This window comes from Electrona antarctica, assembly GCF_951216825.1.
Source record: "Electrona antarctica genome assembly, chromosome: 22".
NCBI classification, from domain to species: domain Eukaryota; kingdom Metazoa; phylum Chordata; class Actinopteri; order Myctophiformes; family Myctophidae; genus Electrona; species Electrona antarctica.
This window is the reverse complement of record NC_136805.1, coordinates 10,412,666-10,427,771: the sequence shown is the minus strand read 5'-3', so window position 1 is coordinate 10,427,771 and position 15,106 is coordinate 10,412,666. Positions and strand designations below refer to the sequence as shown.

The 15,106-nt window shown below is 47.4% G+C and overlaps 1 protein-coding gene across 1 annotated transcript in view; it reads left to right on the top strand.

Moving 5' to 3' along the window:
• Nucleotides 1-14,223, top strand: part of cacna1g (calcium channel, voltage-dependent, T type, alpha 1G subunit) — a gene marked incomplete at its 5' end in the record, with an annotated part of 243,541 nt that extends 229,318 nt beyond the window's left edge. The window contains 3 exons of the mRNA XM_079492215.1: nt 5,135-5,330; nt 6,442-6,614; nt 12,005-14,223. Coding sequence (XP_079348341.1) covers nt 5,135-5,330; nt 6,442-6,614; nt 12,005-13,171 — 1,536 coding nt within the window. The remainder of the gene's footprint in view (nt 1-5,134; nt 5,331-6,441; nt 6,615-12,004) is intronic.
• Between the last annotated feature and the right edge of the window lie 883 nt (nt 14,224-15,106).

The following is a 15,106-nucleotide window of genomic DNA, read 5'->3' as shown; positions in this document are numbered from 1 at the left end:
CGCCGCTGCATTCAGTCCTCCCGTCCCGACCATGAGCTCATTCCTATGCTCACATCTTCACTCACTTATATTGGGTCATGCTTGACAGCTTTTTGGTCTAGTTCAGCAACCTCAATGACATGGTTTACAGTTGGCTCTGCATGCTCCAGACTGTTTTATGAGTGTCGTGTGTGCGTGCGTGTGTGTGCGTGTGTGTGTGTGTGTGTGTGTGTGTGTGTGCGCGCGCGCGCGTGTGTGTGTGTGTGTGTGTGTGTGTGTGTGTGTGTGTGTGTGTGTGTGTGTGTGTGTGTGTGTGTGTGTGTTTGCTTTCCACAAACAACACACAATTTTGAGAAACAAAACCACCACCCGTATAAGCAACAATTTATCACTCTCTCACACACACACACACACACACACACACACACACGCACGCACGCACGCACGCGCGCGCGCACATGCACACACACGCGCGCGCGCGCACATGCACGCACACACATGCGTCTCAATCAATAAGCTATGGATCACTGAAACCCTGAATTATGCAACTGGGTGCCTCTTGTCCTCATTTGGAAGGAAGTCGCGAGGGCCAATTACATTAGCATTGCAAAAAAAAATCTCTTTTAAATAGGCCTGAGATGTTGTTATTACCGCAGCTGCGTCTCGCTCTGGGTCTCATTCTGAGAAGTTAGCAGAAATCTCTTCCAGCGACCACTCTCCACCCTGCCAATTTAGGCCCCCTGCCCCTCTCGACATGGCAGCCCCTGCCGCTTGCCTGTCAGAAAGCATTTCCCCTATTAATTCCGCTGGTTGGTCGAGGGCCAACCAAACAGCAGCTCCTTTTACAGAAGCCAGAAGCACTAGAGGCTCCTTAAACGCTCCCTGGCTGAAGCCAAACTCCACAATGTACGTTCTTCAAGTTCTGGAGCTCGAGCGCTCTGATGCGAATTAGTTAACTAGTGGTTGTTTTAGCTTTAGCTGATTCAGCACTGTGGAGAAACGGATAGATTATCTCTCTGTGTGTGTGTGTGTGTGTGTGTGTGTGTGTGTGTGTGTGTGTGTGTGTGTGTGTGTGTGTGTGTGTGTGTGTGTGTGTGTGTGTGTGTGTGTGTGTGTGTGTGTGTGTGTTGCAAACATTTCTAATGGCAACATTTGGAAGAATTGCTGTTTTGTCTCTTATAGAAGGCGATTCCACATGTTCAGTGTGCTTGTCTCTCGATGACAGTATGTTGTACAATCATTGAGTCTGTTTGTTCACGATTTTGTGTGCCATGGTAAACCTTTTTTTAGAAAACATTTGACTAAATTGGACGTGTGTGTGTGCTGTGGTACAGTGTAATAATCATATACCTACGGCAGTAACTTTGTCACATTCACAATGTCTAACGTCAAGTTTGTAAAAATGAAAGGACAGGTCGCATAGCTCGTAGCCATGATGCTTTAAAAAAATAGGAAACTAATGTTAATATTCGTAATATTAAAATATTCTTTTGCATCATGGCTTCGAGCTGTGTCGCCTCTCTTTTCATGTTCATACCGTGCACTGTGTGTGCCCTCCAGCCTGTTTCGTTCGTAAAAGTCAAGTTTGTTAACAATATAGTGGATAGCAACCACCTAATTACAGACGGCGATTACTTTCTTGTAGAAATTATTCTTGTAATGAAATTGTTATTTCGGATATATATTCATGATTTTCATGTTGCCATAGTTAGTAAGTAACCATTACCTATAAGCATTGACTAGTGGTATATTGTGTTATACCATGCCTCTGCTCCGAAGCTTATAAGCATGGAGTGACTGGCAGAGGTAAAGCCAGATGAATTAAGACTTCAGACACAATGACAACAAGATGTAAAGTGCCGTTCCCACTGACTGCTGTAGAAATAAATCGTCCCATAAAACACAAACACTTGACGTCATCGTGATCTCCATGAGCTGCTTGTATACCGCGCAACGGGCCCAATGACATACCCTGTTGTGTGTGTGTGCTATAATGACAACATACCACGATCCAATTCTCCCATGAGAAAATAACGTTGTCAAAATGAGAGGGACACATCAAAAAGAGGTTCCTTTTAAATGTTATGTGTTGTGTTTTTGTATATTTAGTTTCTTTTTTAGTGTCAACTTTGTGTTGACACGTGTGTGTATGTGTGCGTGCATGCGCACACGTGTGTGTATGTGTGTGTTCTCTCTGCTAACCGCGGCTTGTCTCTTCCTTGCCTATAGATCCCTCTAGCGGAGGTGGAGGTTCTCTCTCCGGCCTCGGAGAAATCCTGGTCGCTAGCTCTGGCCGACGACCCGGACGATTTTAACCCTCTCTTTCTAACCAGACTGGAATGCAATGTACTGACGGCTCTTCTTTCTTTCTTAACCTCCATCTGTCCTTCCCTCCTCCTCTCCTCAGCAGTTTGATCTTAATATGGTGTTTCCTGTTCCCAGGGTGACTTTCAAATCCACTTAGCGCTCCTCTGCGTTGTCGCTCAGTGCGCAGGTTAAGCCTGGCTGGCTCTCAGGCTTAACCACATGAACCCGAGCATCATAGTGTCGGGATGTCATGATAGGTGAACGTTACGGTGAAAATATATATTATGTGAACATTCAGCAGAAACACCAGATCCAGTACACTGTACTGTACACACCAACATGTGTTCACTGGAGCGCCCCGGCCAAGCCGGAGGCACCATGCAGGGACTCGTACCACCGGCCCCGCCAAGGTGGTGGGCAGGCAGGAACTGTACCCTGGCACCAGCTGGACACAGGCTATTTCATGAGCATTAATATTCAGACCAGGTGGTGTGAGTTTCTAATTGAGTAACACTCTGGTAAAAGAGCAAGGTGAGTCTCTCCATTAATTCCACTCCTATTAACTCTCCCGTGATGGCTTGGTTTGGTCATTGAAAAAGAGGACGCCAGTATACCTCGAACAGCTTTGTGTTCTCCGTGATCAAAGTCACTTGGGGACGAGTCGAGCGGGGTGATGATTAACATAAATTTGGGCTCATTAGTGTTCGGAGCACCTAGCTCCTGGTTCCTGCACTCTGTGATCCATCACGCATGCAGACAAAGCCTGAAAAGTAATTTAACAGAACACTTCTCACTGTGCCAGCGTGAGGGGGCATTGATCAGCGGTATCCATGTATTATCAGTCCAAAACCAAAGCCCGTGAGGGGGCATTGATCAACGGGACCATATCCATGTATTATCAGTCCAAAACCAAAGCCCGTGAGGGGGCATTGATCAACGGGACCATATCTATGTATTATCAGTCCAAAACCAAAGCCTGTGAGGGGGCATTGATCAGCGGGCCCATATCCATGTATTATCAGTCCAAACCAAAGCCCGTGAGGGGGCATTGATCAACGGGACCATATCCATGTATTATCAGTCCAAAACCAAAGCCCGTGAGGGGGCATTGATCAACGGGACCATATCTATGTATTATCAGTCCAAAACCAAAGCCTGTGAGGGGGCATTGATCAGCGGTATCCATGTATTATCAGTCCAAACCAAAGCCTGTGAGGGGGCATTGATCAGCGGGCCCATATCCATGTATTATCAGTCCAAACCAAAGCCCGTGAGGGGGCATTGATCAACGGGACCATATCCATGTATTATCAGTCCAAACCAAAGCCCGTGAGGGGGCATTGATCAGCCATATCCATGTATTATCAGTCCAAAACCAAAGCCCGTGAGGGGGCATTGATCAGGGGGACCATATCCATGTATTATCAGTCCAAACCAAAGCCTGTGACTTGCTCTATATACCAATCAAGCAGCTCAGGGGGGGGGGGGGGGCCACCCGGAGTATTAAATCAACGTTAATTAAGTGGATCTTGCCGCCGGCGATGTCACACGGAACGAGTGCATTTGACAGAGGAGAGGAGCCCATGTGGAGTTGAACGCCCTTGAACAATCTCTCTCTCTCTCTCTCTCTTGTCTTTCCTTCTCCTTAACCTCTATGCCTTATTCGCTATAGTCTACGCCAGTGGTTTTCAACCCTTTTCATATCAAGAGGCCCATGCATTATTTATTCTGCATTTGAGCCACGGACCACCATTTGATGACATTTAGCCTCTGCCTCTCAGACTCAAAACGTAGAATATTTTGGTGTCGTGTTGGATAAGATTTTGTCCACAATCCCACGCTGTAGGTAGGAGACAACAGGCACACTCAAAATGGAACTTCTTCTACATTCTCTAATGGTGTGGTAGACTTCTTGTACATTAAGTAATGAAGATGTTTAACTCCTGAGAGCGTAAAATGAAACCAAATGGACCCATTACGTTACCAACTCTCCATCATTTAGCTGGGGACCACCTGGAACCCCCATCAAGGACCACTGGTGGTCCCCGGAGTGCCCGGACCACTTGTTGAAAACCACTGTTCTACGCTATAGACATGACACTCATACCACCAACTCTCTTTCCTTTTTAACGTGTGCTTTATGTGCGTGGCCAGCGTTCCTCTCTGTCCTTTCCTACACCTGTCCTCCTGTCTCTCTTAGTTTGTACCGTCCATTATGTCTTCTAGCGTGACTAGTGCTTGTTTTTTTCTTTTCATTATTGTGGCCATTTTTTGGCAGGTTATTGTGAAGTGCGTATACGTGGGAGGTTTGGGTGGGCGCAGCGAAATCCTGAGTGTCAATTTTGCGGTTCCAATGATTTCACGTCCTTCCGAGAGTTATAAACTTTGATCCTCAGGATTCTTTTGCGACGCGCCATGTCGTCTATACGTTCCGGGACGCTGACCCCGTTCGCCGGCACACGTCAACAGAACAGATCTATAAGCATAGCGGTTATTACCGCCTGGGACGTGGAAAGTCCATGTTCAAAAAGTTTCGCCCTGGTTCATATTATACACACGCTGATTTCAATTTAGGCCTGGTCTGGTTTTCTGTGATGTGTGCCAGCTCTGTGCCAGTTAATGTGTTAATGTTCCCTATAGCTGTCTTACCCCCTCGTCCATCCCCTGATGTGGAGACCCTGTCTGTTGCTACACCTGCTTGCTGATGACTAGTTGCCTCTGTTTGTCGTGTTTAAGGCAGACACGTGCGTGCGTGCGTGCGTGCGTGCGTGCGTGCGTGCGTGCGTGCGTGACATTCTACAAGCTATCTGACATTCTCCAGAGACTGACTGTCCTCCTCCTTCCCCAGACAGAGCAGCTAGACCCGGGGGAGCCGCTGGAGGACCACCTGCTGAGCGTCAGGAAGTCCACGGTGGGCCGCACACACTCCCTGCCCAACGACAGCTACATGTTCCTCGACCTGCGTCCGCTCGGCCTCACGGCGGCGGGGGAACAGGCGCAGGGGGCCCAGCACACGGAGGAGGGCCCACGTAGGACCCATTCAGGTAGCCTGGAAACCACACAACTCTGCCACAGGAAGAAAAAAAAATCCCTGGGGAGATTGGTCTGGCACTCCTCAATCGATTTTTTTTATATCAATAAAAATGACCAAAGGACGCCTATACACGTCCTTAGCACCCCGTGGTTTTGATTCTAAAGACGTGTATACACGTCCAAGGCATACTTGGTGGAGCATTTCTACAGTATATTGCAGTATTGATACTTTTACTTTCATGTAAAAAATCACACTTGTGAAGTGAGGGATGCTCTCATACATCACATTCCGTGCTCAGCCAATCAAATCATCACAAAAGTCATTCCGGCCAATCACTTTTGGCGCCTTCACTTGTCCGCCCTCACTTTTATCTTCTCTTTGCTCAGCCAATCAAATCATCGCTATATGGGGTGATCAGCCAATCGCAAGCCAATGTCTATTTGTGTTCACACAAACACTCAAAGCTGGGCATTAGCAGGGGATAGCGCCCCTCAAAAATTTGAGTACTTTTTGAGGGGCGCTAGCCTCTCCTATATCCAGCTTTTAGTGTATATTCACAAACACACATTAAATTCCCATTGACAATGAATTGCAAATTTTACGTCATAGCATCTGAGCAAATAGGCATAGTGTCTATTTAGGTCCTACACAAACAATAAATTCCCATTGACAATGAATGGAGAATTTTACGTCAGATAATGTCTGAGCAAATGGGCATAGTGCCTATTTTACGTCATGATGATGTATGATGAGCCCCCTCACTTCACACGGGTGTGATTATTCCACCACTGCTGGCGCGTGATTATGTATCCCACCAGCGTTCTAGGGAGCCCCCTCTGTGATTGGCCAGTTGTCGCTGTGATTGACAGTTCTCGTTTTTGCAACTATATGCCTAAACCTAACCCTAACCTCAGTAAAACTATGCCTACCCGGGAGCCAATCAGACACATGGTGTGTGTGTGTGTGTGTGTGTGTGTGTGTGTGTGTGTGTGTGTGTGTGTGTGTGTGTGTGTGTGTGTGTGTGTGTGTGTGTGTGTGTGTGTGTGTGTGTGTGTGTGTGTGTGTGCGTGCGTGCGTGTGCGTGTGTGCGTGTGCGTGTGTGTGTGCGTGGGGTCATGCAGGCTCCAGCAGCTCTCTGCGCTCCCAGCCGGAGGCGTGTTGTTCCCAGAAGCAGCTCTCCGCCCCCACGGGGCTCTTCAGACCCATCAGCCCCCACGGCCACGCCCACCCGGAGAGCATACCCCGCCTCCCGCCCAGGCGCTCGCACACGCTCAACCGCACGCTCCGCAGACAGGTACACACGCACACGAACACACGCACACACACACACACATACACACACACACACACACACACACACACACACACACACACACACACACACACACATACACACACACACACACACACACACACACACACACACACACACACACACACACACACACACACACACACACACGCACACACACACACACACACTCAACTTTACTTCACACACAGAGAGACACAGAGAGATTCTATCAGTGATATGTCACTATGACAGAATCATCCATCATCCACATAAATATTGATTTTCTATCAATTACACAATCACTAGTCCATACCCATTCGGGGGTATATGACATACCCAATTCCTTATTAATAATCATGATTAATGGCAGTGGCCTTGTGGTTAGAGGGTCCGCCCTGAAACTGGGAGGTCGGGGTTCGATCCCCGGCCGGGTCATATAAAGACTGTAAAAATGGGACCCAATGCCTCCCTGCTTGGCACTCAGCATCAAAGGGTTGGATTAGGTCAAATCTACTAATCTAATGATTCCCGAGTGCGGCACGGCTGCAGCTCACCGCTCCTTGGCTGCGGCTCACCGCTCCAAGAGATGGGTCAAATGCCTAGAACAAATTTCACTGCGGTAACGTGTGTGACAAATCGTATGACTTTGACTAATTATGAATCCGTGACTAATCTGCTTAGCATTTTTAAATAATTTGACATGCCTAATTTAAATATAAATCTAATAATAGGAAACAAAGGCAGTTTGCCGACGGGTCAGACGAGCGAGTGTCTGCGGAGAGCATCACGCGCCAGACTTCTGTCAGATGAAGTCTGGCTATGCGAGGCTATCCCAGACATATGCAAGGTGGGGGCAGTTAAACAACTAATCGACTAGTCAACTAGACAACTAGTCAACTAGTAAAAATCACTAGTGAAAGCCCTACCAGGCAACTTACACAAGACATTGAGTGAATTAAAACCAGCGGGTGAAATACAAAAAGAGGGGAGCCTCTGCCTGTCCCTGACACGAATATACGTACAGCAGCTCCGGTCCAAAGCGTCTTAGCGCTGAGCTACCATAGAAGGCCAATTCACATTCACAGTCTCTTCTCTCTCAGGTAACATTCACTCACAGACTGTGTGTACCACCTCTTAATGCCATGCGGGGTTTAGCGTCTGTCAACCAACCCTACCTATTTATAAGGAGTGAGGATTTGTAACAACCTGAGAGAAAATGCTGCTATGAGAAGCCTCAATGGCAGTGAATGGTATATACTTTGAAGTCATGCTGAGTTCTCCCATTGGAGTTGACAGAGGAGGGCGAGATTAAGGATTCTAAAGCTGATTGGAAGCACTGTTTAGTAATTACCGTTTGCTGCCAGCAAGAGGTGCCATTGTGTCAAACTTCAATACTGGACATCAACACGTCAGTGTTGAGGTCCGTTTCTCTTTGATTTAAAAGCCTGTCGTCTTGTCTTCTCCCCGTAGTGTTTTTCTGTCACGTTAACGACCAAAGCTGTCCTAATGTTTTCTCTCCCAGTTGTTCTATACTGTTCTCGTAATGTTGACTATGTCCTTTCTCCTCCTTCTGTCTTCCCTTCTACCTGTGTGTCCCGATCATCACCGGCCGCCTGTCCTCATATCTCACCGTACCTCCGTGTTGAATCTTTGGTTGTCACTTTTGTCGCCGATCCCAGCTCAGTTGGGTGCAACAGCCACCAGAGCCTGAGCTGATGCTCAAACACAGATACTCCTGTTTCTGAGGCAGTGAAACAGGCAGACTTTTAGCTACCACGTACTACTGGGCCTTTCGGAAACACTGGGACCTCACATTCGTCCTCTAATAATCAGTCAGAAACACGCACGCACGTGTGCGCGCACCCACAGAGACACGCGTGCTACCCTCTCCTCCTACCCTCTCCTCCTCCCCCATGTTCATTTAAATGTCTGTCTAGTGCTAATCATCTCAGCCGCTCAGCACATCACACCTGCAACTCTCTCACAGGGTTAACTGTGGCCGTGACTGCTGGAAGCCATGCAGAGTACAGCGTAGAACAGTGGTTCTCAACCTGTGGGACTCTGTCTGGACCCCCAGGGGGTCCCCAGATGACAGTAAAGTGACAATTTTAGGACTTTTATGACCTGTTTAATAAGCAAAGAAAACGAAGACAAGAAAAGACCATTATTGCATCAAAAGTAATGAACAAACTATGAAAACAGGTCAAACATTGGCCAAATTGTCAAATCATATAAGAACTAGGCAAAATCGTGTGTTGTGTCCAGCTTGTAGATTGGCTATTTTCACAATTTTATCTGTGGAGCCGACAGCCTAAATGTACGAAAAACTAAATGTAATGCCTCAACTCCTACAATTCCAAGTGCTTATCAGGGTGGGTCCCCAAGGATTATGATTATTTTGGAGGGTCCCCAGTTAAAAAAAATATGATTATTATTATTATTATTTTTTTTGCTTGAACCTGGGGTGGTGTCGGTAGATTCTAACAGCGTTACTCCAGCTGTACCGTCATTCCTTGTTTACAAACAACAGGAGCTACCTATCAGAACACTGCAACGATACAATACGACTCAGGGGATTACAGCAGAACATCAAGTTCTGTCCATAATGATGTACTATTTGGCCATTTTATACAAACGTGGTCATAGAGTACTTGTTATTTTAGTTTTAGTTATAGAAGTTATAAAAGCCACCATAAGCATTATGACATGGAGAGCAAAAAATACAAAAAAATATCTTTAGTGACATTTATAAACTCACTTATTTTTTTAATACATGTCGACTGTATAGACCAACCGTCCTCTGTGCAACATTTTGCAGTCGACAGGTCTGCCGTGGCTAGACTGTCTTTGTCCACTGGGTGTCAGTATATCATCACATCGTTCACAATCTCACAGGGAACTCATGATTCTGGTTGTCGATCCAAACCCAAAACTCATTCGTGGCCTGTTTTTTTTTTTTTTTTTTTCACCTCAATAAATGTCCTATTTATTGGGATCATAATTTATTTAGTTTAGTTATTTAATCAATTATCTGTGACTGCTGTTAATGTCCTTTCTGTTCAGTGATGGTGTGTGAAAGCGCCATCATTAGACCAAGCCATTTTGTGTTTATTGGGACATTTTAGGAGTTCTGTCAACCATTGTGCTTACCAATCCTTCCTCTCCTGTAGCTGCATAATGCGTGCCACCGTCTGCCCACCATTGCCCTGTCACCTCATAGATCAGTATCGAAAAGACACGTCATCCAAAAAGGGATGCAGTTAACACTGCATCCCTGTCATGATTAAATTGAATGAATTGACATTTATTTTTTGGCATTGAGCATTGGAGCATCTGTTGGGCTTATAGGCTTCGTAATCAAACATTGCACAGGGCAGATATGACAGATAACTTAATATAAAACAAAATGACTGACGTTTAATAACTATTATTTATTTTTTTATACGAGAAATAGCTGATCTGTACGCTTGCAGATCTGCTATTTCTGGTATTTTTGGAAAGCGATTTTATGACATTTATGCAATGATTGCGACAGGTCTAGTGTTTCCACACCACCGACCGCCACAGATATGTGGGTGAATGGGCAGAGAGAGGGCAGAGGTCAGAGCCTATAGCTGCTCCTGTCCCTCCTCTGTCCTACTGTATGTGGATCATTCAATTCAATTCAAGTTTATTCCATCCATCCATCCATCTTCAACCGCTTATCCGTAGTCGGGTCGCGCGGGCAACAGTGGAGAGCTCCAGACCCTCTCCAGAGCAACATTAGTGACTTCCTCTTGGGGGATCCTGAGGCGTTCCAAGACTCAACTGCGCCTTGGTCTGCCCCGGGGTCTCCTCCCAGTGGGACGTGCCTCGAGGACCTCCATAGGGAGACGCCCGAGAGGCATCCTAACCAGATGCCCGAACCACCTAAGCTGGCTCCTTTCCAGGCGAAGACTCCGAGTCTCTCTCACGTGACTGAAATGAATACATACAGTACATTTTATTATCACTTATGGATCAGTCCAGTGGTTCTTAAACGGTGTGCTGAGACACCCTGGGACAAGTCCAGGTGTGCCTTGGTATTTTTTTGTGACAACCAAACTTTATTATTGCAAATATATACAACTTGTACAACTTATTTTGTATTTACTATTAGTAGCTATCATGTACTGTAGTGCAGATCCTTTCCCAATACAGAGAAGGCACATTTTATACCCTTAGAAATAAATTAAGCACTTTCAACCTGGCATTTCTATTTTGGGGCATGAAGTCATACTGTGTAGCTGTTTATTTTATATAAAAGTTATTTTTTTAATATGTCACTTGTATAATTTCCGTTCCACAAGAACTTTTTTTTAATATATATATATATATTTTTGTCGCGAGGGTCTGTCTCCGACACTGATACATGTATAATGTATCAATTCATTTAAAGTTAGCGTTTCTGACAACATTGTTGTTTCTTTCCAAAATACACTTGGTGCTACAGTAGGACTGAGGATTCCCTTTGGAGTGCTGTTTCTGTGGATTTATTTTCAACTGAATTCTGGAAATCTCAGCTCTAAACAGACAATAGACAGTCCTGACAATAGAGCTATACTGCATACCTACCAGAGCCAGAGGTGTCACAAAACAACATGTTACGCAGTATGACTTCAATAGATTTTGAATTAATTATTAAAAAATAACTATAGCTATAGATACAGCCGTGCCTTGGGATTTTCACTTGCCTATTGGTGTGCCGCCAATGAAAACCACTGGTTTAGTCCATTCCCCAACGTACAATGTGATGTCAGTACCTACCATACAGTATCTCTTTGTGTTGTCATCGAATACGGTGCAGTCACAAAGTCAACTTTCACTCGGGGTGGACACTGTGGGGGAACGTGTGAACTCTGACCCTCCAGCTCGGTCATCCTCACCAGGTCACCACCTCACACTATAGTCTCGTGTTGCCAGACTATGTTGCCTATATAGAGCAACGGAAGCTCTATCATCAGTAAAATATAAAGCGGAAGTGCAGCTTCCTCCCCACTTCCGTTTTGTCTTTACAGTCGCGCAAATTTGCCCTAATATAAATCGAAATCATCTAAGCATATATAGGTTGCTTGCTTAGCAGAAATGGAAATAAAAATAAAGGAATATGTAAAGATATTTTTTAAATATTTTTGGGAATGGAAATGCCAGCTTCCTTATTTGGATTTCGGGAGGTGTATTTCCAGACTCTACATTCAGAGATTGTGGAATAGTTGTCTGGCTACGCGACACTAACCTCATACTAACTAGTCTCCCCCTCTCATCTCCTCCATTCCCCCTGCTCCTCCCCGTCTCCATCTCCTCCACCCTCCCCTCTCATTCCCTCCTCCACCTCCTCCTACACCCTGCCTACGACATCGTCCCGCTCCAAGGCTGCGGTGTCCACTGACTCTCAGGAGGCCCTGATGTGTTCAGGAGGAGAGGAAAGCAACGAGGGGCTCCTGAACGTAGCCTCTCTGGGCCTCCCTCCGTCCTCCTCCTCTTCCTCCTCCTCCTCCTCCTCTTCCCCCACCTCCCCCGGCGCCCTCCATCAGCACCCGGCTCTCCGCCTGGTCCCCGCGACACCGGGCGCCTCCCCGAAACCGCCCCGCCCAGACAGCAGCGTGCACACGCATCACCCCCACCACCGCCACGACCAGCACCGCTGCACCTCCTATGCTTCCTCCTCCTCCTCCTCCGCCTCTCCCCCTCCCCTCCCGCCCGCCCGATCACATCGACAGGAGGAGCCCTCGTCGGCTGACCAGGAAGTATCTCTCATCACCGGGGCGGCGGCGGTGGCACTGGCCAGCAGCGATGATGCCATCGGCGTGGAAGAGAGGCCAGCGGCTCTGGAGCTGGGCGGCGTTGGTGGCGTTGGTGGCGACGGGGGGCCCCGCCAGGGTCGCGTGGGCCCGTTCCTGAGGCAGCTGAAGCGCTTCCACAGCGCCGACACGCAGCAGCAGGGCCGGAACAACGCCCTCCTCCTGCCACGCCCCCCGCGCCCGTCCTCGTGGCTGGACGACCCGCGGCGCCACTCCGTGGAGGTGTGCCCCTCCTCCTCCTCGCTGACGGAGTCCACCGCCAGCCCGCGGCGGAGCAGCGCAGCCACCACCACCTCCTCCGCGTCGTCAGGCTTCGTGTCTCGCGCCAACAGCCTGCAGACCCAGAGCCAGACGAGCCCCCCGGCCACCCTGTCCTGTTCGCCCCGGCGCAAGAAGAAAATGAGCCCCCCCTGTATCTCCGTGGACCCCCCCGACGGACTGGAAGGCCAGCTGGGCGGGCTCCACCACCACCACCCAGCCCTGCATGGGGGCGGGAGCATAGGCCTCATGATGGGGGGTTTGGGACGGGTGTCCCCCCAGGCCCCCCTGCCCGGCACACGGGACACCTGCCTGAGGAGACGAGCCCCCTCCAGCGACTCCAAGGACTCCTTTGACCTGGGCGCGGGAGAGGGCGTGGTGGCGGTGGGCCCGGACGGAGGCTCGCCGAGCCCCAACACCAACCCCAAGCTATTGACTCTTCCCAGCTTCTCCTTCGAGAAGACGAGCTCTGAGCACTAGAACACTGAAACGCGGAGCAAAAAGAACAAATCACACACACACACACACACACACGCACACACACACACACAGACAAACCCACACACACACACACACACACACACACACACGCCGCTGGATGAACGACTCCTCGCGCACCAAAACGCACACATACTGTACTGTACCACACACGCGCACACACACACACACACACGCATATGCATACGCACACGCATACGCATACGCACGCACGCACGCACGCACGCACGCAGACACGCTGATGCACTCGGCGTATCCATGGTGGTGATAGTCCTAGTAATAATGCTGTAGAGAGTAAAAACATATGGTAAAACTACAACAACACAAACCGTATCCTTGGTTTCATAAGGAGTGCAGTACTGTAGTAGTTTGTCTTTGTATTGTTACTGCCAAACACAACATGAGAACATGAGGAAAGAAAAGAAAGAAAGAAAGAAAGAAAGAAAGAAAGAAAGAAAGAAAGAAAAGTAACACGAACACAGTGACCTGAAGATGAAACGAGACAACTAAACCCTGACTGTTTCTTCTTCCACCGTTTCTGCACAGCCGATTGGCAGCAGGTTGACCCTATGACCTCTGAGTGGATATTAAGCGGCGGTGGGATTTAGGGGGCGGGCGCACCCCCCTCCCCCCCTCCGCCAGCCCCAGAAGCGCTCTGTGTTGCACAGGGTGGACTGCGCGCCCAGTCGAAGGGCAGCAACATGTGGTACAAAGCAATATGAACGTTTTAGAGACACTATTTTCTTAAATTATTGGGCCACAGTGTTTGTACAGGATGTAGAGACATTTTTGTTTTCATTATATTTTTTATTTTCCCATCTTCTTTGTTTTCGTGTGATCCCCCCCCCCCCCCCCCCCCTCCCTGTTTGTTTGGACAGTTTTTTTGTTTGTTGTTTTCGTCTTTTATTTTTTTCACTGTAGGGTATTTCTAGCTTTCTTGATTTACCTTTAAGGAAAGTGAACATTTTTCAAAGTGCTGAGAACCATGTATTTGTAGGAATAATATATATAAATATATATATATTAAGAAAAAACAAAAACAAGTCATTAAACTGAGCTTGGATTTTTAAGCACAAACTGTAGAATGTGGTGTTTGATTGTTGCAGAAAAAAACGTATGATGTTTTATTTAGCACATAGCTAGATATTAGTTATCTAATATCTAACACTAGTTAGATATTAGTGTTATTGCTATTCCAAAATAGCAGATACAAGTCACTTTGTGCAACGCTGAGAGCTTGTTGATCTGCTAGGCTATATTTGAAAAATCGGGAACATTAAGCAAATCTTATGCTGTACAGTACATTTTTTTAAGCAAACATTTCTAACTCAAACCTTTGCTTCTGGGGGTCCCTGGAACGGAATATTTTGAGACAGTTTGTCGGCGGCCAAATACATACATTTTGGGGATCCCACTGATATATCGAAACGAGTTTATCAGAAAGCTGTTTTAGAAAACATTTGTAGACTCGGCCTCAGGTCTATAGTATGCCAGCTGCAGTACGCCATTGATCACCCCGGCTGGGTCACCCGAGTGAGGGGTATGATGTTGGAAGACCCGAAACCCCTATGACCTTGGGATACATCACTGAGGATACGTCCCAGTTGCATCCTAGCAATGTTTTTTAGTTCATACTGTAGGCTGCCGCTACACCAGAGGCGTATCTACAATAAGGCGAGGGCAGGCGGCCGCCTGTCCAAATCCATTTCTGGCCTGGCCAAAATCCATACAATGAGAAAAAAGAGGACAAAAACAAGACATGAGAACTATTAAAATGGACAGCTGATTGCCCTCAATCACCCATTGGAATGTTAATGCATGCCTTTCAGCCTTTGTATCCCACTCGTCTGGCAGGTATATCTCTTTGAAAACCTACGATTGTGCGCGGGGAGACGACAATTAACATATCTTGCCTGG